The sequence below is a fragment of the Sturnira hondurensis genome, unplaced genomic scaffold, assembly GCF_014824575.4.
Source record: "Sturnira hondurensis isolate 20B ecotype Veracruz unplaced genomic scaffold, ASM1482457v3 Scaffold0010128, whole genome shotgun sequence".
NCBI classification, from domain to species: domain Eukaryota; kingdom Metazoa; phylum Chordata; class Mammalia; order Chiroptera; family Phyllostomidae; genus Sturnira; species Sturnira hondurensis.
The window spans coordinates 7637034-7658917 of record NW_028082759.1 but is presented as its reverse complement, the minus strand read 5'-3'; the positions used below and the strand labels follow the sequence as shown (position 1 = coordinate 7658917).

At 41.4% G+C, this 21884-nt stretch overlaps 1 protein-coding gene across 6 annotated transcripts; it reads left to right on the top strand.

Annotated features, from left to right (window-relative positions):
* The first annotated feature begins 4015 nt into the window (after positions 1-4015).
* TMEM192 (transmembrane protein 192) lies at positions 4016-20828 on the top strand. 6 transcript variants are annotated; one of them, XR_005068256.1, is made up of 7 exons: positions 4016-4169; positions 4606-4735; positions 8203-8349; positions 10164-10428; positions 15191-15325; positions 18724-18821; positions 19728-19815. XR_005068256.1 is itself a non-coding variant. In XM_037058329.1 (7 exons), coding segments are annotated over exons 1-7 (915 nt in total). In that variant the 5' UTR covers positions 4016-4167; the 3' UTR covers positions 20301-20828. The 6 variants fall into 6 exon arrangements, 5 of the variants coding, with proteins under 5 accessions (XP_036914224.1, XP_036914226.1, XP_036914227.1 ...); XM_037058329.1 differs by lacking the exon at positions 18724-18821 and adding an exon at positions 20168-20828 and having other exon boundaries at positions 19728-19830; XM_037058331.1 differs by lacking the exons at positions 15191-15325; positions 18724-18821 and adding an exon at positions 20168-20828 and having other exon boundaries at positions 19728-19830.
* The last annotated feature ends 1056 nt before the right edge of the window (positions 20829-21884 follow it).

Below are 21884 nucleotides of genomic sequence, written 5' to 3'. Positions count from 1 at the left end.
AATACTGAGCCAGAAACACTAAATATTTGTCCCCTTTGATAAGAGTGTGCCTCCTAATCCACTATCTCCATCTTACTATTAGGGGAACAGCACCACTCAGCGGGCGAGATAAGAACTGCACCTCCAAATGCAACTTTGGTTGGGGAGAACTTGAAACCAAATTGTTCAGCTTTTATGAAACCAGTCAGTTCCTTAAAGCTCCTGGAGAGCTTGCGGTCCCAAAAGCATTGGGATGGACACTCCAGCCTGCCCAAACCTCATCGTTTGCTCCTAGGGAACAGCAATCAGTGTGGAGTAGGGGGTATGGTGTGGAAGTAAAATCGAAGAGGTGACAAGGTGGAGATTTCCTAGGGAGATTTCTGAGTTTGTTTGGAAGAGATACTTTCACAAGCTGCTTGAGGGGGACAGAGGGGCATGAAGCAGCTTGAATGCCCCTGCTCAAGCCTAAAGAAAAGAAAATCTTTTTTTTTTTTTGGATCCCGAGAAGAGAAAAGCAGAGGAGAGGAAATGGGCTGAGCCAGTAGGACAACAGGAGGCCCTACACGTTCCCCAAACCTCAGAAAATTCTACAGAATTCACTAACACCTGGCGTAAATGTGCTTTCTGTACTGCAACAGAACTTGGTGAAAGGAGGAAGACAAAGAGATCCCAGAAGTGAGTTTCTTCTGAAAGCCTCATCTCTCCAGCTGACCCTCTTCCTTTGGAGGGGTGGGTGGTGGCAACAGGCGACGAATGGCTTCATCGGTCTCTCTGACTAGCCCCTAACTTCTCGATCTCTTTGCCTCTCTGTCAGAGAACTACTTATGTTATCGACTAAAAAGCAGGCCTTCAAATTCTAGACATCCGACTGTCCAATGGCATAGAAGGAAAGTTGTGAGACAGGTGTGGGAATTACCATTCCGTCTTTGGGAGAAATGAAATATCATTATGTGATTTTCCAAAACTACACTCTGAATTTAGCATCGGTGCCATTTGAATTTCTGCCAAGGAAAAACATCTAATCAGGGTGATTGAGCAAAGTGCTTTTCACCTGCTATGATGATGCTGAGCTTAATCAAAAAGCATTTATTTAGTACTTAATTACATGCAGCACTGTGCTGGTGCCCATGGAGAGAACTGTGTGTACCTGGCCCCTCCTCTCTAGTTGATTACAACCTAGAGAAGAGAGGATGGGGGAAGGGAGGGAGAAACAGGAAGGAAGCTAAAATTTTACGAGTTCCTCATTTGTGCCAAGTGCCCTGTAGGGATTTGATATGTGATTTAATACTTACCGTCACCTTAGGAGAGAAGTATCATTTTATAGTTAAGAAAAGTGAGGGTGGGTTGGGGTAGGGGGTTAGTGAGCAGCAAGTTGCAGAGCTGGAATTTGAGCTGTGCTTTCTGGCTCCAGGGCGCTTTGCACTATACCACATCTCCCCTGGGAGGACAGGCTGACTTGGGAAAAGGTGCTCCGGATGAAAGAACTCTTTAAAACAATTAGACGGCTTCCAAGCCTTTGGGGATGGAAGGCAGAGATGATGTAAGTCATTTAACTTGAGATCAAAGAAAGTATGTCTTATAGACATTCTGGAAAAGACTTTATAATTCAGACCAATCTGATGCAAAACACTTTGCTTACTGTCTCAGGCTTGAGACGCACCATAAAGCAGGGGCCTGAGAAGTAGTTGCCTCTTTCTCCCCTTACCCCCGCCTTCCCCATTAAGCATTCTCTGATTGCCCCTGGAGTTTAAAGCTTGTACTTCAGACAGCGAATCTACCACAGACCAGGGGCATTTGGGGACAATGCTGCAAGGTCATGGCAATACGCACAGCAAACCTACCCAAATGAGAAATCTGCTCAGATGAGACAGCTACTGGTCTTAGCGTCTGGCAATGTGCTGAAGACCCCGCTGAGGGTCCTGTCCCCCGTGTAGCCATTTGCTCAGTGCCTGGCATAGGTCTGCCACTCGTGTCAGAGTGTAATGTTTGTGTGTTTGGGGCCTCCCCTGCCCCGCCTCAGGCAACTTGCGCTATTTATTTCCCTGTGCCCTCTACTAGCCCTGTTGGTCTGTCACGTACATCTTAATATCCATATCATTAAAAAAAATTTAAGTGTATTTTTAGAGAGAGGGGAAGGGAGGAAGAAAGGAGAGAAACAATGATGTGAGAGAAAAACATAGATCAGTTGCCTCTTGTTTATACCTCTACTGGGGAACAAGCCCGCCAGGAATCAAATGGGCACCCCCTCACTTTGCAGAATGACACCTAACCAACTGAGCCACACCAGTCAGGGCTTATTATCCGTATCCCGATATAATTAATACAAAGCATGTGTGACTGCCCAGTCCAATGCCCCTCAGGCCTCCTGCCTCTCTCCTCCATTTTTACAAGTATTCTTCTCTGTGCTTCCTGTTTCTCTCATGTTTCCTCCTCCATTGCCTATCTCTCCTATCATATCCTTCTTGTTCTGTGTATCTCACCCCCCACCTCCCATTAAAATCTTATTTTTATACCTTTCCCCTCATTTCTCTTTCATTGAGTTCAAGTCCATGACTGTTTGCTGCATGTGCACCTCTGGGCTCTGCATGATGGATTACACCTTAGAGTATCCAAAGTTTAGTTGCGTGGGTGAAACATAAGCATGAAACTCTTAGTGACATGTTTTTACTTGTCCATCATTCTGTAGTACATACAGATCCATGCATATGGATCTACCCTTAGGCTTTTTAATGACAGGCTTTTTAAGGTTTAAGGTTTTCCTTAAGATATGTCCTCTGAAAATAATTTTACCTCTTTTCTTTCCCTTTGAATGCCTTTTATTTTTTCTTGCCTAATTTCTCTAGTTCTGTATACTTTCATAGCATATATTAGCATATCAAAATATCAAAATATTTGGTTTTTGCATTAAGTGTACTCTTCCATGAATAAAATTATAGCATGACTATTATTTTGCAACCTGCTTTTATGACACTATATTACAGAGCTCTCCCCAAAAAAACATATATAGATCTACCTCATTTTTTTAAATTGCTGGATAATATTCTTAGTATGGATACTATGGTTTACTTAACTATTCTACAAATAATGGATAGCTATGTTGCTTCCAGTTATCTGGCATTTAGATTTTATCTTTATGTTCTTTTTCTTTCTTGTACAGAAGAAAAAGTTTCAAACTTTTTATGTAGTCACATTTATTACACTTTTTTCTTTAGTGCTTTGGGGTTTGCTGTCATGCAGGAACAGTCTTTACTGTAAGACAATGCTAAGTTTTTTTCTGGAACTTGTTGATTTATTTTTATGTTTAAATCTTTGAAGTATTAGCTTAAGGAATGTGGGAATGATCCAACTTTATTTTCTCCCAAATGGCTAGCTGGTTTTCTCAACATCATTCACTAAATAATCCATTAACTGGGAAGTACTTGTCAAAGAAATATAGTTGAAAAAGGGTAAAACCTTATTACTCCTATAATTGTTATACAAGCACAGACTCAGACTCAGGAGACGGAGTCTCCTGAAAAGAAGGCGAAGCCTGCTTGTTTAAAACTGAATCTGAGCCAGATTAGGGAGCTACTGAGTAGCAAAATCTGTGAGACTGGCTTCTGATTTAGTTTCTTTATTCGTGCGCATTGGTGAAATCTGCAAGTATGTCATAGGAATTAGAATCTTCGTTCTGTTCGTGTCCCTTTACTGGTGTTTTGAGCTAAAAATGGGAAACCTTAAATTCTGCGGGTGGTTCTACTTATACATGGAGCTATGCCTGCAAACGAAAACTGAGGGAGACCAAAAAAAGTCACCGTTTTAAAAAGAAGCAGCGGCCGAAAACAGTTAAATTCCTGGACTTTGAATACATCACTTGATGTTCAAGCCTCTGATCAATAGCGGACCTGAGCGGGGAAGACTGGAATCTCCAGGAACAGAGCCCAGTTGCTCCTGCTGCCCAAAGGTCCTGCCTTCCCGAACGGGTACGCCCTTCCCTCTGCCTTCACCAATAGGAAGTAAGAAGGCGGGCCCTGAGGGGGGCAGGAGGCGGGGCGAACACAGGAGGGGTGTGTCTGGAGTTGGGCCAGGCCGATCGGTGAAGGTGGCAAATTTCCTGGGCCCTCGGCGCCTGGGAACAGGTGGACGGGCCTGCTGGCTGAGGCTTCGGCCTCTAGCGTCGGGAAATGGCGGCGAGGGGCAGGCTGGAGGATGTGAGTTTACAAACGTGGCGGGCAGCTAGCCCCGGAATCTCCTTCTTCCTGTACTGGGCGTGCTGGGCGGAGACTGCGCGGGGAAGCCACCCTCACCCCGTGCAGATAAGGCAGGAGGCGGTGCTTCGGGGCTGCTGGTTGCGGGGTGGTAGAAGGCACCAGGGCCGGGTGGGGTCCGCGATGCGCGGGCTCCCGGGTCTCCGCGGGGCGGGCTGCAGGGTGGTGGCTGCGCTGGTGCGGGTCGGCGGGTGGCCAGCCCAGGTGCGGTGCTTATCTTTTATCCCGGAACTGAGAGCTTCACGTGATGCACGCCTGACCTGACTGCACTGGCTCCCGGCGGGTCTCTGGGCGTCCAACCACTGGCTCCGCTCTATCGCCCTTAGGGCGCCGGGGGCGCATCTCCCCTCCTTGCGGGTCCTCTGCCTTGGCTCTAGAGGACTCTGAACCTGGAGCGGCTCCAACACGCAGACGAGCCGCCCGCGTCCCATGGGCAGACCTGTCACTATCATCACCCAGAAACCAACATTGGAGAAAAACAATGCCGAGATGTTTTGAATCTAGGCATGGTAGGAATGAAAGGATTTTTTAGTCTCCCTCTTAGGTGGACCCAAACCAGATTAGTAAAAAACCAGTGCCCTGTTTTACAGTGTATATAGTACAGAGCGATTGCATAATTGCAAAAATCTTTGTTAAGTATATTAAAACATTTTTAGGGAAATGTGTTGTGCCCAGGATTAACTGGGTTGCCCTACTGGCACAAAATAAAAATATTGTCTTTCCAAAATGCAAAGTTGACAGTTACATTAAACCACTAATTTGGATTAATAAATTAATAGAAAAATTACTGTGATCCTATTCGCTGAATTATGTGCATCAGGCAAGATACATGAAACACAGTTCCAGCCCTACAAGAAGAGCTTAGGTTCTTGGGTTAATGGTGACCTTAGTTAAAGTATCTTGACTAAATAAAGACTAAACAATTTCTAATAAGACTACAAAATTCCCTCTTTTCCCCCCCAGTGGAGAAAATGGAACACTAACTAAAACCTGGAAGTAGATTTGAGACTCATATGTATTTTTTTTAAAGTTGATTGTTTCTAAATTTTTAAGGGTGAGATTCATAAACTGACAGTGAATGGAAAAACTAGTTTCATGGTTGATGCTAACCTACCTCAGGGTTCTTGGATCTGTAGCTTTTAGCTGCAGAATGAATACAATCCTAGAAATCTGTTTCACCAACAATTACATAGCTTAATCACTTTTGACCTGAGCAAGTTGCCTGCTTTGGTATTTTTGTGGATATGAATTCAATCATTTTGTAAAAAGCTAAAAATTATTGCTCAAGTCCCAGACACTTTAGTGACTTAGAAGAGGCAAATGCTTTTTAGCTAAGGTTAATTGTTTGCAAGCTGTGAAACCAACTCTGGCCTCTTTAAGGAAGGTAGGGATTTATTTGAAACAGACTAGATGGACACCAAGGCCTCTGAAAGAACCCAGCAAGGGCGGCTCGGGTCCTTTCAGGGCCTGCCCTGGAATGAATCTGCCACAATCATGGCCTCACTTTGCTTTGCTGCTCACAGAGAGTTGGATTGCCTAGGTCTCTGGTTTGATGACCACCCCTAGGACAGAGGAGGGTGAAGAGTATTAAAAGATGTTCCCATTGAGACTTAATGCAGAGGTAGATGGTGGGTCCCCAAAGGAAATAGACTTATTGTTGCAGAAGAAAAGGGAAGAAATAGGAAGCAACAGGTATCTTTTACAGATTGTAATGTAGTTACTCATATTGAAAATGAAGAAATTGTTTGGATTCAGGAAGCATCTTCCCTTCACCTTTCACTTGCAGGGGGTGATGAGAGAATGATGAGGTGCTGTTTGTATGGTTTTGTTCTATTTCCCATAGGACCCATTGGGCAGTAGCCATCAAATACATTGTATTTACTGCACACTTAATCAGCAACAGAGAGAAGAAAACATATTGTAGGCTCCAAACCCTTCAGTAGAGTCAGGGAAGACGATACAAAGCAGCATGAGAATTATTCCAAATTAATATTAAGGGCAGTATGTTTTATAGGAGTTTCAAAGTAGAAAGAAAGCAAGTAGCTGGATGAGTTTTATAGAGAACATGAATTTTGAACCCAGGCAGTTTGTCTTAGGAGCCTACCCTTAACCACAGCACTTACTGCCTCTGGTCAGAGTTGAGTGTCCCTACAGCTCTTGACAGTCTCTCCCAATTATGATGATACCATAACTGAGTTAGGGAACTACAAGGACGGGTCTGGAAATGTTCAGAGCATTGACCTGTTCATGAGTCGCCGCTGGGTGCTAGCATTACAGAGACATAGGAAGGGAGGAGACAGTGGGTCCCCTAAAGTCTACTGGGGAAGACAGATAAGGAAGAAGACCACAAGGATGGTGTGACAGAGGAGGTGAGCACCAAATGCTTGGGAAGACATGGTGAGGTGGCATGATCCATATGCTTGGCTTCCCAGGAAGGCTACCTGTGTGAATGGCCCCTCCTGAGCCTAGAAGTCTGCATGGACACTAGCTAAGGAAAGAGCTGTGGAAACCGGGACATCTGCTGACTGAGGGCAAGCTAGGGGAAAAGGAGTCTTGAAGGGAACAGGAATAATCAGAATTGCACCACAAGTTATGGCAAATTAAATGGGAAGCTGTCCAGGTATTGAATCTAAAAAAATTGCAGCCCTTGCCACATCGCATGGCTCAGTTGCTTGGGCATCATCCTACAAAGTGAAAGGTTGCCAGTTCAATCCCATCAGGGCGCATGCCTGGGTTGTGTGTTTAGTACCCAGTTGCGTGTGCAGGAGGCAACCAATTGATGTTCCTGTCTCACATCGATGTTTCTCACCCTTTCTCCTTCCCATCTCTAAAATAAATAAATAAATATATATATTTTTTAAATTGCAGAGCAGCACTGAAGGCCTGAGATTGGAAATCAAGGAGTCCACCCCAGATCTGGGTTATGCCCCAGATCACTGAATTACTTATATAGCCCTAGTGGCCAACAACCATCTCACACCACCCTTGACCCGTTCCAAAGTAAAAAGCCCTCAACCTCTGTCTCCTGATCCTATTCTCAGGCTTCCCTTTTGTGCAATAAGGCTTCATTTTCCTCTCATTCTAGTGCACCTAGTCAACCTGTTGCATTGTTTGTGCTAGTCATTTGCTAATTTATTATTACTTCCCTATAATATCTCATGCACTGTATTCTCTTGTACGTACATTGTTGAGTTGTGCATGCCTTTACCCCCAACCTCCCCAATGAAAATGTAACCTCCTTTGGGACCGTGTCTTATGCTCTATTATCTTGGGCAAAGTGCCTAATACAGAACAGCTTTCGGTAAGAATCTGAGGTTGAGAGATTGTCGTATGCACCAGAGACGAGAAAGTATTAATCCTCTGAAGGCAATGCCTTTGAAGGTGACAACTAGATTTTTAAGTCACCGCTGAACTTTTGCCAACCCCTTCAGTGACATCGCAAGTAGTAGTGTCATTGAGAATCTTACAGCTACAAACTAAAGTCTCCTCAGAGGTCCATCCGGGTGTCGGGACTCTGAAATATTTCTATCGTAACTGCAAGTCTGTTTTAAGACCTCTTTAATAAAGTCTTTACCAACTTTCCCAAATTTTATGGAACACAGACACATAGTTGAATAATTGTAACCATATGTAGTTATTTCGTCAATAATATCAATTATTTAAATAAATCAGTACATAAGCATTGAGGGCTTGAAGAAAATTATTTGCTTTCATCTCATTATGGATTACCTTGCTTGAAGACTAATGAGTGGAGATGTCCTCTACCTGTTTTAGTAATTGTTGTTTTCACCAATTTGTATACTAGTTAACTAGAGGCTAATGGTATATTTTCAAAATTGGCTTTAGGTAGAGTTGGGGTTTTTTTGCCTCTAACTTGTGTAATGCTTTCTAAAGTTTTATAGTTTACTAAATTTGTCTTAGAACCATAACCCAGAAAGTGGTCATCAGTGCTTGCTTTCTTCTTTCTGCACCCCAGGGTTCCTTGGATCCAACCCAGAGTATTGAAGAGGACCCCCTTCTGGACACCCAGCTTCACCCACATTACTCATTACACGCTCAGTTTAGACCCAGGTTCCATCCTCTTCCTACAGTCATCATAGCAAATCTTCTCTCCTTAGTGCATGTAAGTTAGCTGGGAGAAAGTGATCCATCTAGAGGGGATGTGCTTAAAAAACATATAAGCTGCCCTGGCCGATGTGGCTCAGTGGATTGTGTGCCCACCTGTGAACCAAAGGGTCGCCAGGTTGATTGCCAGTCAGGGCACACGCCAGGGTTGCAGGACAGGTCCCCACTTGGGGGCATGTGAGAGGCAACCGATGGATGTTATGTCTCACATCAATGTTTCTCTCCCTCCCTTTGTCCCTCCCTTCCCCTTTCTAAAAATAAATAAATGAAATCTTTTGTTTTAAACATAGGGGTTCACAGTGTCACTTTTTTAAAAAATATTTTTATTTATTTATCTTTAGAGGGGAAGGGAAGGAGAGAAGGAGAGAAATATCAATGTATGGTTGCCTCTCGTGAGTCCCCTGCTAGGAACTGACCTGCAACCCAGGCATGTGCCCTGACTGGGAATCGAATTGCGATCGTGTGGTTCGCAGGCCTGCGCTCAATCCACTGAGCTACACCAGCCAGGGCAAATAAATGAAATCTTTAAAAAATTATATATATATGTATATATGTGTATATATATGTATGTATGTATTTGCACTCTTTGGAGGGCAATTCAGTTATATTTATCAGCATTTAAAATGTGCATACTTTTTCACTCATATCGCTACTTTAAAGGATTTTATTGTAGACATATTTGCAGTGTTACCCAATTTCTTTCAAAAAATAGATAATACTTTAGTTATTGCTCTACAGCAGTGTTTCTCAAACTTCGATGTGGATCCGACTTCCTGGCATGCTTGTTGAACTGCCGATTGCCCTGCCACACCCCAGTGATTCTGACTCAGTCACTCTGGATGGGGACCCCAAAATTTGCATCTCTAACAGGGTCTCTGGTGCTGCCAGTTTGGAAACCACACCTACTAATCTGCAACTCCTTTCTTAACCTCCATATATCATAGATAGCCATCCAAACTAATACACAGAGATTTAGTTAGTTCTTTTTATGGCTGAATGATATTCTATTATATGGATGAATGTACCTTAATTCACACATTCTTCTACTGTGGATGGACATCTGTGGGCAATTTTCAAGTTTTGCAAATATGAAGAATACTGCGGTAAATATTCATACCCCAGTGTACTAGGTACTAGTGCTTTTCATTCTGAGGGACGGAGTCCTAAGGTAGGCAGCTGAGTCAAGGTATTTCCGAACTGCATGGAAGCAAGGGAGGGAGGTGGGTTTGGCTGGGGTGGGAGGAGTGGTGGGGAGAAAATGCAGACAACTGAACAACAATAAAGTAATTTTAAAGAACAGATATTTCCAAATTATTTTCCAACAGCAATTCTCAGACCAGTCAGCATTATATGAGAATGTCTGCCTGTAATTTGGCACCAATCTTATAAATTTTCGTCAATGTTATTGGATAATTTTTATTATTCTCTTAACACTGAAACTCGAAATAAACTTTTATTTTAATTTTTTCACTTTTTTAAATCATGATTTTTATTAGCTACCTTTAAGGCACTAAATTAACCATTTTTACTCTTTTCAGTAATAGAGAAGTAGACAAGAAACTGTGTTTACATTAAGGACCTATATCAGTTAAGATCAGATTTGGGGTGATTTCTATTTTATTTGTTTTCCAAGTTATCTGCAAATTTTTCTTCAAATTTTGTTCTAAAAATTTGTAAAAAAAAAAGTATTTTTTAAACTCATGTATAAAAATTGGATAGCAAAAGTCATAGGTTTAAGAGTATATGTTGGGATGCTGATGTTTTTTAAATACAAATATTGAATATTAAACCTATTGCTTTTCTTTCCACCAGGTTGTGTTTGTTGTTTTAGCATTTTTAACAGGTGTGCTTTGTTCTTACCCTAATCCAAATGAGGACAAGTGCCCAGGAAACTACACCAACCCGCTGAAAGTTCAGACAGTCATAATCCTTGGAAAAGTCATTTTGTGGATTCTGCATTTCCTTCTCGAACGCTACATTCAGTATCACCACAGCAAAGTAAGAAACCGAGGCTATAACCTGATCTACCGATCAACAAGGCATCTTAAAAGACTTGCGTTAACCATACACTCCACAGGTAAGCCCAGTTGTCTCTCTCGACTTGTCTGACATGCAGGAGTGACAAAAGTGACAGCAGAAAGAAAATGCGAAGATTGATTTTATAGTCAAATACAGCAGGTCCTTGAATAATGTCTCCCTCAGCGCTGTTTTGTTGAAATGTGGATGGGGTGACGCGGGAACTTAACTCTTGTTTGTGTCAGTAGCCTATGTTCAAATGGGTTTCTTTATAATGCTGTTTCACTTAAAGTCACAGAAACCTATGTACGATGTTAAATAAGGACTTACTGTAGGTTTTTCTCATTTTTGTGAGAATAATATATGTTGTGGCCACTACATTCGGATCACCTCAGTGTCTTGAAACTTAATTTTTCTTTGGAATCTGTGTTTATTATTATAGGGGAGGACAGGTCCTTTTCCCCTCTATCCTTTTGGGTTCTGAGCTGAGAGCCCACTGTAATAAAAGAAAGACAAATCAACAGGAGAAAACAAACAAGTTTAGTAACATGTATGCCTCCTGTAGACATGAGAGAGACCCAGGATATTGGAGTAATTTCCCAAAATGGCCCAAGCTACCACTTTAAATACCATCTCCAGCTAAAAACAAAAGATATTGGGGGTGGAGAGGCGGTTATGGGAGATTACCAAGAAAAGCACAGTAAACAAGGGTGAGGTTGTTAGCAGGTGTAAGTGGGTGCCTTCTCCACTGATGGGAATTTCTTAAGATTTAGCATCATCCTTTTTAAAAACAAATTAATTAACTTAATTTACAAGTCATCCTTCTCTTCCCGGTTCAGAGAGGGAGACAGTCTTAACACACGGATAACTTCTACTTGGTGTTCAGAAATTTTCCTGTGTCTGCTGTTTCTTAAAAATAATCAGGTTAAAATTATCCATATGCGAATGTTATATTTTCAGTTGGCATTTTCTGTTCCCATTCATTATGAACCCGGCATCCATGAATTCCTATGCGAAATGTAGAAATGCCCCTGCTTTCCTTATTCATCTCAAGCAGATATAAATGCTGCTTCTGTTTGATACTTGTAAGGTAAGAAGAGGGAATTCTTCTATTTTAAGTGAAGCTCAGTACTTGTCTTGTAGTAAGAGAGATTGTTAAATAATACGATGTATTATCCAAAACGAAAAAACAAATTATGAAGGCAAGGTCAGAAAGTCCACACAGGATTTAGAATGCATGACTGCCTGCTTCTCTTTACTGTTGTAGACATTTTAAAGGCTTAATGGGAGTAAACTGAACATATTTAGGTAGTTTAGCCTAAGTTCCTATCATTTTAAAAGGCCATCTTTGAATGTGAGTCCAGAATAAATCTTTAAACATTTTGAAACTAGATTAGAAATGAATACTTTTCTCCAGAAAACAACAGTTCTACATAATTTAATTTTTATTTTTCTTCCATGTTCTCTTAGTACCACTCTTTAAGGGCAAACTGCAAGTTCATCCACTGTGACCTTGTTAGTGGAAGCTGGAGGGCCATAGTACAGCAGAGAAACATTTTATGGAGTCTTTACCAACTTTCCCAGATTTTACGGAACACAGACACATAGTTGAAGAATTGTAACCATATGTAGTTATTTCATCAATAATATAAATTACGTTAAATAAATCAATACATAAGCATTGAGGGCTTGAAAATGACTTGCTTTAATCTCATTGTGGAGATGGCTGAATCTTACTCATCCAGAAGGGGGCGGCATTTACTGCTCACTCCCTAAGGAACAGTGTGGTTTTCTTGTTCAGCTTTTGATGTGTAGTACTGTCTCATGGACACAAGATGTCACTATTATCTTTCCCCTGGGGTGGGTAAGGTGGAGGAGGAGATGGGAAATCGGCAGAAACCTATTTTTTAACGGCTGAAAAATCTTATATGCTCTATGACCAAAATAATGTTCCATCTTAAGTGATTTTCTGGAAATAGCATTTTTTTAGGACTTGTATTTTTGAGGCCACCATAAGGGTGATATCTGACTTTATCTTTCCTCTGACTCAAATTCTTGTTAAGCATGGGACACTTAATAATAATACGTTTCTAAACAATTGGACCGTTAATTTATTTTTTTTTGTTTTTTTTTTGTTTTTTTTAGCATTAAATATTTTTTTAATTTTTTTATTGATTATACCATTACAGTTGTTCTATTCCCCCCCTTCATTCCCCTCCACCTGCACACTCCCTCCCCCAGCATTCTCCCCCCCTTAGTTTATAACCACATGTCTCAAGTTCTTTAGATTCTATATTTCCCCTACTATTCTTGCCCTCCCCCCTATCTATTTTCTACCTATTGTCTATGCTGTTTTCTGTACCTTCTCCCCCTCCCACTCCCCTGTTTCTAACCCTCCATGTGTTCTTCATTTCTATTGTTCCACTCCTGATCTAGCTGTCCTCTTGCTTTGCTTTTGTTTTAGGTATGGTTGTTAATAACTGAGTTTGCTGTCCTTTCACTGTTAATATTTCTCATCTTTTTCTTAGATAAGTCCCTTTAGCATTTCATATAATAAGGGCTTGGTCATGATGAACTCCTTGAACTTGCCCTTGTCTGAGAAGCACTTTATCTGTCCTTCCATTCTAAATGAAAGTTTTGCTGGATAAAGCAATCTTGGCTGTAGGTCTTTGGATTTCATGACTTGGAATACTTCTTTCCAGCCCCTTCTTGCCTGTAAGGTCTTTTGAGAAATCCACTGACAGTCTAATGGGTACTCCTTTGTAGGTGACTGTCCCCTTATCTCTTGCTGCTTCTAGGATTCTCTCCTTCATTTTAATCTTGGCTAATGTAATGATGATGTGCCTTGGTGTGTTCCTTCTTGGGTCCAACTTCTTTGGCACTCTCTGAGCTTCCTGGATTTCCTGGAAGTCTATTTCCTTTGCCAGACTGGGGAAGTTCTCCTTTATTATTTGTTCAGATATGCTTTTCACTCGTGGCTGTTTCTTTCCCCCTTCTGGTACCCCTATAATCCAGATGTTGGAATGTTTAAAGATGTCCTGGAGGTTCCTAAGCTTCTCCTCATTTTTTTGAATTCTTGTTTCTTTACTATTTTCTGGTTGGGTGTTTCGTTCTTCCTTCTGGTCCATTCCATTGATTTGAGTCCCAGTTTCCTTTCTATCACTATTGGTTTCCTGTGCATCTCCCTTCATTTCAATTAGTTTAGCCTTCATATGTTCCTCCAATTTGTGACTGTACTCTACCAATTCTGTGAGCATCCTGATAAATAGTGTCTTAAATTGGGCTTCTGAGAGGCTGGCAATTTCTTGGTCGCTTAGAGTTACCAGCTCTAGGACTTTGAGTTCTTCTTGAGCCATCTTTTGGGCTGTCCATGCCTGTTACGTAGCAGGATCAGAGCCCTAGGTGTTCACCAAGCCCGCGCGTTTTGTCCCACTGCAGGCGAGTGTGCCACCGCCGTCAGCCCTCCACCACTGGGTTCGCCCCCTGGGGCCTGCGTGGTCCATCTCACTGTGCGCTAATGTGCGACCTTGGTCAGTCTGCCCCACTCCCTGACTGGGTCCGGGCTGCTTTCGTGCCTAGGTTGGGGATCTGTCCTGCCCAACCATGTTCTGCCACTGGCTCCGCCCCTCTTACCGGTCCAGTTGAAGGGTTTGTTGTTGTCGGACTTCCGTATAATTCAATTTTCTGTTCTTTGGCTGTGTCTTTGTTCTCCAAACCTTTGTTGTATTCAAACTTGGTTGTGGGCGAAGGCACAGTGTTTCCACCTATGCCTCCATCTTGGCGGAAGTCTGGACCCTTAATTTAATCACAGATGGTATCACTTGTATGTTGCTCGTACAGGGACCCAGAAAATCAAAGAGATTGGGGCAGGTATTTACCTTGTTTCTTCTTTCTTAAGTATATTGTTTCCTTATTTGAAGAAAAAGAAAGTAAATCATAGAACCTCCAGCTAATCAGAAGAGTATAACCATATTTTTAATCACATGTGATAGTATTGCTGGATATTGATTAGGCTCATTCTGACAGTTTTTGTTATTCTCTAGAGAGAGGAAAATACATTTATTTTGTGGAGAAGGGACTTTCCTTTTCTTCCAAATAAATTGAAAATATTTATTTATCTGTCCTCCTTCCTCAGATCCAAATACATCTTTAAACTCTATCAAACACTTATTGCCCAGTGAGTGGGACGCAGGGGCTCGCTGTAGTGGGGGGTCTCAGCCTGTAAGTCTGCCGTGGGGACCTGCCTGGAGTAGGGGCTGTGTGGCGGATGCCTGGAATTGGGACAGGTCCCATAAAACCAGAATTATTATAATAATGGTACCCACCTTTACTGAGTATCCACCATTTATGGAATACCTACTCAGGCACTGTCCGTTCCTTTTGTCCTACACAGGGTTTGTGTGACAAGTATTATTTCCCCAGGTTTAAGGAGGAGGAGTCTGAGGTGAGGGTGAGTTGACAGCGTTAGTTCACCAACGGTGGCAGGTCTGGAAGAAGTGGGAAAATGCAAATTTCTAAAAACTGCTTCATTTTTTAAATGCACAAAGGACCCAAAGGGATGTCATTGTTAGTAATTGTATAAAGCAAAAAATCATTCCTTAGTTTTTAAGGAAGTCCAGAGTCATATATTTGTATTATGAGACATCATTAATTCTTTGATTTTTTGTTTTGGTTTTCATTTCCCTCAAAAGGTGAACATTTTTTTTGGTTTTTATCCTCTAACTTCCTTCACTGCTGCCTATGAAAAGGCTCTGGGTACATGCATGGCCTTGGGGCTCACACTGGGCTCTGGCTGACACCATGGTGACATCCCTTCTTCTCAGGCAACACGGCACTTCTCCTCATCCTGTGCGTCCAGCATTCCTTCCCAGAGTCCAGCAGGCTGTATCTTGACCTCATCCTGGCCATCCTGGCCCTGGAACTGATCTGTTCCCTGACGTGTCTGCTCATCTACACAGGTGAGAAATACAACTAGGCTGTTGTTACGAAGCCTAACCCATGGCCTTTGCCACAAGGAAGTTGTTCTCAAAGATATTCTGCGTGGCTGAGAACCTTTGGAGCACCTGGTCCTGTCACTGCTGACCACACCCAGACTTCTCTCATTTCAAACCAGCAGGAAGATACCCATGAGTCACATTTTTAAATCTGTGCCATCCACAAGTTTTTGTGAACTAAAGTGAAACCTTTCCATTATAAATCAAAAAAATTCCAAAAAGTTCACAAATGTGTGATTCCTCAAAGGCAACTGAAATGTAGATCTGGCATTTCAAATTAAAAGTAACAAATTACAAAACAAGTAAATAATGCATGCGAAAGTGCAATTGCTTTGGGAGAGATCATTTAAGAACTCACTTCTTTCCAGATTTAGAGCTATCTGAGTGTTGGTCTGTCTGTCCCCCCCGTCTGTCTCTTCTCTTCTAAATCTCTCGTTAAAATATATATATATATATATAAACAAAAATAAAACTCTCAGTAGTAAAATTAAAGTAAGCCAGCTATCTTAATATGAAAAATAGATGAAAGGGTACTTTAACAGAAAAAAATTCTAGCCCTGGGGAAACCCAGATTTCGGTCCTGCGGCAGCCAAGTCTGTCCTTGGTAGTGGCTCACTGTGTGCCATTGAGCAATAGTCGTTTTATGACAACAAAGTACCTTATCTGTCCATTTTCAAAGACATCGCTTCTCTAGTTGTGAAGAAACATGAGTCTTAGCTTGTGTTTTCTTTTACTGATTTTTTTTTTTGGTGCATTTCCTTGAGGGCCCAGAGGAAAGTATTTAGAATAGGAATGGAATACCTCGTCTATAAATGTGAATGCTGTCACATCTTAGTAGACTTATAAGTTTTCCTGCAGTTACCAGCTAACAATTGGCCAAATTAGGTAGATTACATTTGAACCTTACTAAAAAAAGAAGTGCGAGGTATGAGGAAAACGCCTGAATAGTCCATCGCTAAAAAAAGAAATGCACACCGCCCACTTAATGCAATAGAAAAGCTTGAGACTAGTTTTAAAGTGAGGTTCATTTTTTAGTATTCAGGAAACAGCTCGGTATTTCAGGAAAGTGATGCACGTGACAGAATGAACCTGAAATTACCTTGATTGGTCAGTTCCATTCTATGACACAGCANGGCTGAGAACCTTTGGAGCACCTGGTCCTGTCACTGCTGACCACACCCAAACTTCTCTCATTTCAAACCAACAGGAAGATACCCATGAGTCACATTTTTAAATCTGTGCCAGCCACAAGTTTTTGTGAACTAAAGTGAAACCTTTCCATTATAAATCAAAAAAATTCCAAAAAGCTCACAAATGTGTGATTCCTCAAAGGCAACTGCACACCGCCCACTTAATGCAATAGAAAAGCTTGAGACTAGTTTTAAAGTGAGGTTCATTTTTTAGTATTCAGGAAACAGCTCGGTATTTCAGGAAAGTGATGCACGTGACAGAATGAACCTGAAATTACCTTGATTGGTCAGTTCCATTCTATGACACAGCATGTCTCTCGAGGGCTGTTAGTGGCGTTCTAAGTTGCATCTGAGCATAGAATTCAATTAGCGTGTTATTTTATAACATCTCTACAACTTTTGTTTACTATAAGGGGTCTGAGCCTTCAGTTAAGTATTTTCTGTAGGATCTGTACAGAATGCTGTGACACAGAAGGTGACAATAATATTCCGAAGATCATGTGAGCGTCGTCATCTAAAAAGGGGAAATCAGTAGTGTTAAAGTGGAGTCTAAGGTGTATTTCTCTAGGATTTACTGTACCGTTTTTGAAGGACTTGCTGAAGCATTGAAGAGTAATCATGCTATTAGTAAGCCAGGTAATGCCATAAACAAAACGACAAAGACCTGACACCATTTGAGCAGAGGCAGAGGAAGATGTCCCAAGGATTCTGAGAGGAACTAATTGGGGGGCCCAATTATACTAGTTACACAAGACCTAAACTTGAACAAATAGAGGATTTTCCTTTATCGTGTACCATTTATTTTAAAGATTTTATTTATCTATTTATTTTTCAGAGAAAGGGGAAGGGAGGGAGAGAAACATCATGTCGGTTGCCTCTTGCATGGCTCTATTTGGGGACCTGGTCCACGCCCAGGCACGTGGCCCGACCTGCAGTGCCACCAGCAACCCCAATCCATGGAGCCCCACCAGCCAGGGCTATCCTGTATTTTAATTCATTGTCTTCCTAATTGGAAAGAATTGCTTTGGTCTATAGTCAAAGACGTAGAAGCACAATTTATATTATTTACATAAAATTTTAAATGTTTTTTTAACACACCATGAAAAATTGTCCTTTTAAATCTTAACATGCTTCCTAATTTAAGAAAATTTGATCACTCCTAATTCAAGCTTGTAAAATAAATAGATGATAATTATAACAACTGTAAATTTACTTAGTATAGAGTTTCTGCAAATACTGAATTTCTTTCGAAGGCTCAAGTATGACTGTTTTCACTCCACATCCTCAACAATAGGTGCACTTTTTAAACTATAATATTCCTTTAAATGTACTGTAGGCTCTCACAGGAGAGATTTAGGGAGTTGCTTCTGGAAACAGATGTTGCTTTTGTTCATTGTCACAGAAAATTTAAGGTTGGTCCCCTGATAAATGCGTTTTTCTTGCTTCCCTCTACTTTAAAAGATAGCTAGTTTGGGTCATTGTTAAGAGTAACTCTTTAGGGCATGATTCTCTGATACACTAGTGCTGAGATCACCTTGACTACTTTATTTGCATTGCAAGTAGTTAATCTCTAGAAACCAAGATAGACTCTTCCTTGTTGGGCACCAATTTGCTTGACTGCCTATATAAGGAAAGCTAGGAAAATAAAACTTGAAACAGTTCTGAGATAATAAATTTGATGAGCTATCCATGCATTTAAAAATAAGCAGATTCAATAAAGGCCACTCAGTTATCAGCCTTCCTGCAGCCGGTAAAATTGTCCTCTAGTTCATATTCTTTACTCTTGCCAAGGTGATTGTGTTTACAGGTAAATCTGATCATTAACAACTTCCCTGTTCAGAGTTTTCTAAGGGCCTAATAAAGAAAATATGAAGTCTCAGTGGGGCATAAAAGGCTTTCCATGAACTAGCGCCTACCCATCCCCACTCTTCAGGGGTGATGGTGAGATCCATTTGCTCTTGGGGTAAAGTCCAAAAACTGCTTTGCTGATTAGCTTCCTAGGGCTTTTGTCTGAACTCTTTATATGAGCAGGACTTTGAATGTCTGACAGTGGCACACACACACAATAGAGCTTGTTAACTTAATCCCCCCATAAGACTCCTGAAAAGTGGTGCTTGCTAGATATTTGGACCCTGTGCGAGTGCTCAGTATCTATAAAATAAATATTTTTAGATCAAGCAGATACACGTTGAGTTTTTCCAGGCTAGCAGTGTCCAAGCCCCTACTCCGCTGAAAGTATAATCTAGGCTGCCGCCCTTCAGTCAGAAGAGGTAAGAAATTGAGGACCCTGAGACATTAACTGTAAAGTAGCTTGTTTTATGTTCCTGAAGCAATGTGTTAAAGCTACTGTCTCAGTGTAAGTTTTGAGTATACATACTTCAGTAGAAAATACATACTCTGTCTCTCACACACACCCTCACTAACTGCCTCACTCTCTCCCCTTCTCGGGATCCTAAGTATTTGTCCTGGCTTTTCCCTCAACTAAAACTTTATTACTTTAGTGAAGATTTGAAAATTTAAAACACCCTCTCCTCCACTCGTCTGTGATTAACTTCAGGTTTCTCTCAAGGCTGGACTCAAGCCCTGCCCTCTTCCTCCTCTCCAGTCCTCCCCTGGCCCCATCCCACTCCTGCTGAGTAAGGGGCTGCTTTCCAGGCCTGTCTTAGCCCCTCTGCAAGTGCTGATTTATGGTCCTTTTCATAAATAGGCTCATTTGCATTTTGCCTTGGACTAGCACCTCTTCTTACAGGGTAGCGTCCACAGCAATCTTTGGAGTCCTGCTTCCTGGGTTAGGCCCTGGGTGCTTGTCTGGCTTCCTTGGGCTGCAGTTAACCTGGTTACAGAAAATAAGGAGAAATAAAAGCACCCACCTTGGGGTAGTCCTGAGACCTGAATGAGTTCCATGTAAACCAGTTCATTTCTGCCTTCTGTGTTTTTAGTCCAAAAAAATAATACCTATTATTATCAATAACCACTGTGTTCCCAGTGCTTGGTACAGGTTTGGCACACAGTACTTTCAAATGTTTGAGTACATCAATAAATGAATGTGCCTATTCTCTTTATGAAGCATTTCTATGCATATTCATGTTTTTGAAAATAGCCAATTAATGTACCTTAAATAAATGGAAATGGAAACGTTTTTATAATTATATAACCTGATAATGACTGTATTTCAGTGAAGATTCGAAAATTTAATCAAGCCAAACCGCAGCCCGATGTACTTGAAGAAGAAAAAGTCTGTGCCTACCCCAGCAATATTACTTCAGAGACCGGATTCAGGTAAGCTTCGGGTGGGGAGTAATAGTTGACAGAAAGAGAATTAAGTTTCCCTCCTCCCCCCGAAAATCTAGAAACCATTCTCCTTGGAGATTATGACTGTGCATATGTGCTTCTGGAATTAGGTTTGATGGTACTTCCTTTTGACTGTAGTGAAACCCAGTCACATGAAAGAATCTTATTTTGGAATATTGCCTTGGCTTATATAACATGTAAGAAAAAGTAACAAAAGCAATATGCTGTACTTTCACCAGTCTTCAACGGGTAGGGGACACATTGGCAAAAAGACTTTGAGTATTGGTGAATATGTGTAACCTATTACTATCTTGATTCTTTGCAGGACTATATCAAGTCTAGAAGAAATTGTCGAAAGGCAAGGAGACATTATCGTGTACCTGAAGCGACACAATGCCCTGTTGAGTAAGCGGTTGTTGGCTTCTACTTCCTCTGACCTAGGATCTCATCCAAGTTGAATATGAGAGTTCAAGGTCAAGACAGCAATTGCTGAGGGATCCAGACTAATTTAAGACTGACTACCTGACAAGCTGTCATAGCAAACTGCAGCTTTTGCCAAGTAACAGTTTACCATTTTTGTTGGAAACCTGAACTTGGTTTTCACCTGTGTGGCTATGTAACATGTAGGGCTGTGGATCGTTAAAAGTGATTTGTAGTCTTGGTAACTAAAAGAGAATGTCTGTCTTGCATATTTTCCAGTGATTTAACTACCTGGTTTATCCCAGGACCAAGAATATAGTTTAAACATCTCCTGGGCCAACACTTCTTGCACACAACCTAAGAGCCCTGTAATAATTTAGCTGTTTATAGAGGGAATCTGACATGCCAATGAATTTAACACAGGGACTTGATCATATAAGTTTTTCCCGCTTTTAAACTGACAAGGAAGGCATTTCTTGTGTTAATATTTCTTCCCATAGAGCCTTAGCATATATTCCATATGCTTGTGTGGTATTGAAGTGCAGCTTGGCTGTTGTAGCTTTTTTTTTTAAAAAGATTTTGTTTATCTTTAGAGGGGAAGGAGAGAGGGAGAGAAACATCAATGTATGGTTGACTTTTGTGCGTCCCCTGCTGGTAGTTAGCCTGCAAGGAACCGGCCTGCAACCCAGGCATGTGCCCTAACTGGGAATTGAACCGCGATCGTCTGGTTTGCAGGCCCGCGCTCAATCCACTGAGCTATACCAGCCAGGGCTGTTGTAGCTTTTATTAAGAATTTTTTCACTGTAGAAACAAGTTCTCACTAGGTTATTTACTATGCAGACTCCTACAATTTTTCATTGTCCAGAAATAAGCTATGAAGGTTACTTGGATCAGTGTCAGCCTGACCAGTGTTAGACTAACCGTCACTGTTACAGCTGTACAACCTTCTGGTGGCAACAGCTGAAGTACTTAGGAAACCTTCAACATTCTCTTTATTTTTGCCCTTTCTTCAGGAAATTGCCGTCTATTTCAGTATTGACTGTCCCTTCACTGGAGCAGTAAGTTCAGTGATAGGAAAGGGATCTCCTGTGGCTTTCAGTTTATCTAAAAAGTAAAAAGGACACGTCTCTTGGTCTTGGATTACCCTTAAACATTATGATGGGAATAAAATGTCCTATCAACTTCTATACAGATATTAAACACATCTCATTCTCCAGATAAAGTGAAGCATTTTGGGGAGTAAATGGCATTACTTGTTTTCCTAGTGTGCCCCTTTATCAGTTGCTATTGGCACCATAACATGCTGCCTTACAAACACTTTTGGTTGGGAGCTTAATATGAGGGGAAGGGATGAAGTATGCTGCTAATTTATTTTATTTTTAACATCTTTGGTATTTAGCTGAATAATCAGTGTTTGGTTTGGAAATCCTTAACCTAGACACAACTGTCTGGCAAGGGATGTACCCATGTAGTTGCACCACTGTTACTGATGGAGGGCAAACACATTTCCTTCAGCTACAGCCACTGCGGGGCATTCTCAGAGTTTTCTGCTTAAGTAAAGGTGAGGGTGTATCACCTGCAGACAATACCATTGAATCCCCCAAAAGACAAGATTCACAGAC

Coding starts and splice junctions, on each gene's coding strand:
- TMEM192 (XM_037058329.1), top strand. Junction 10,429..15,190: donor GTTAACCATACACTCCACAG/GTAAGCCCAGTT, acceptor CCTTCTTCTCAG/GCAACACGGCACTTCTCCTC. Junction 19,831..20,167: donor ACTTCAGAGACCGGATTCAG/GTAAGCTTCGGG, acceptor GATTCTTTGCAG/GACTATATCAAGTCTAGAAG.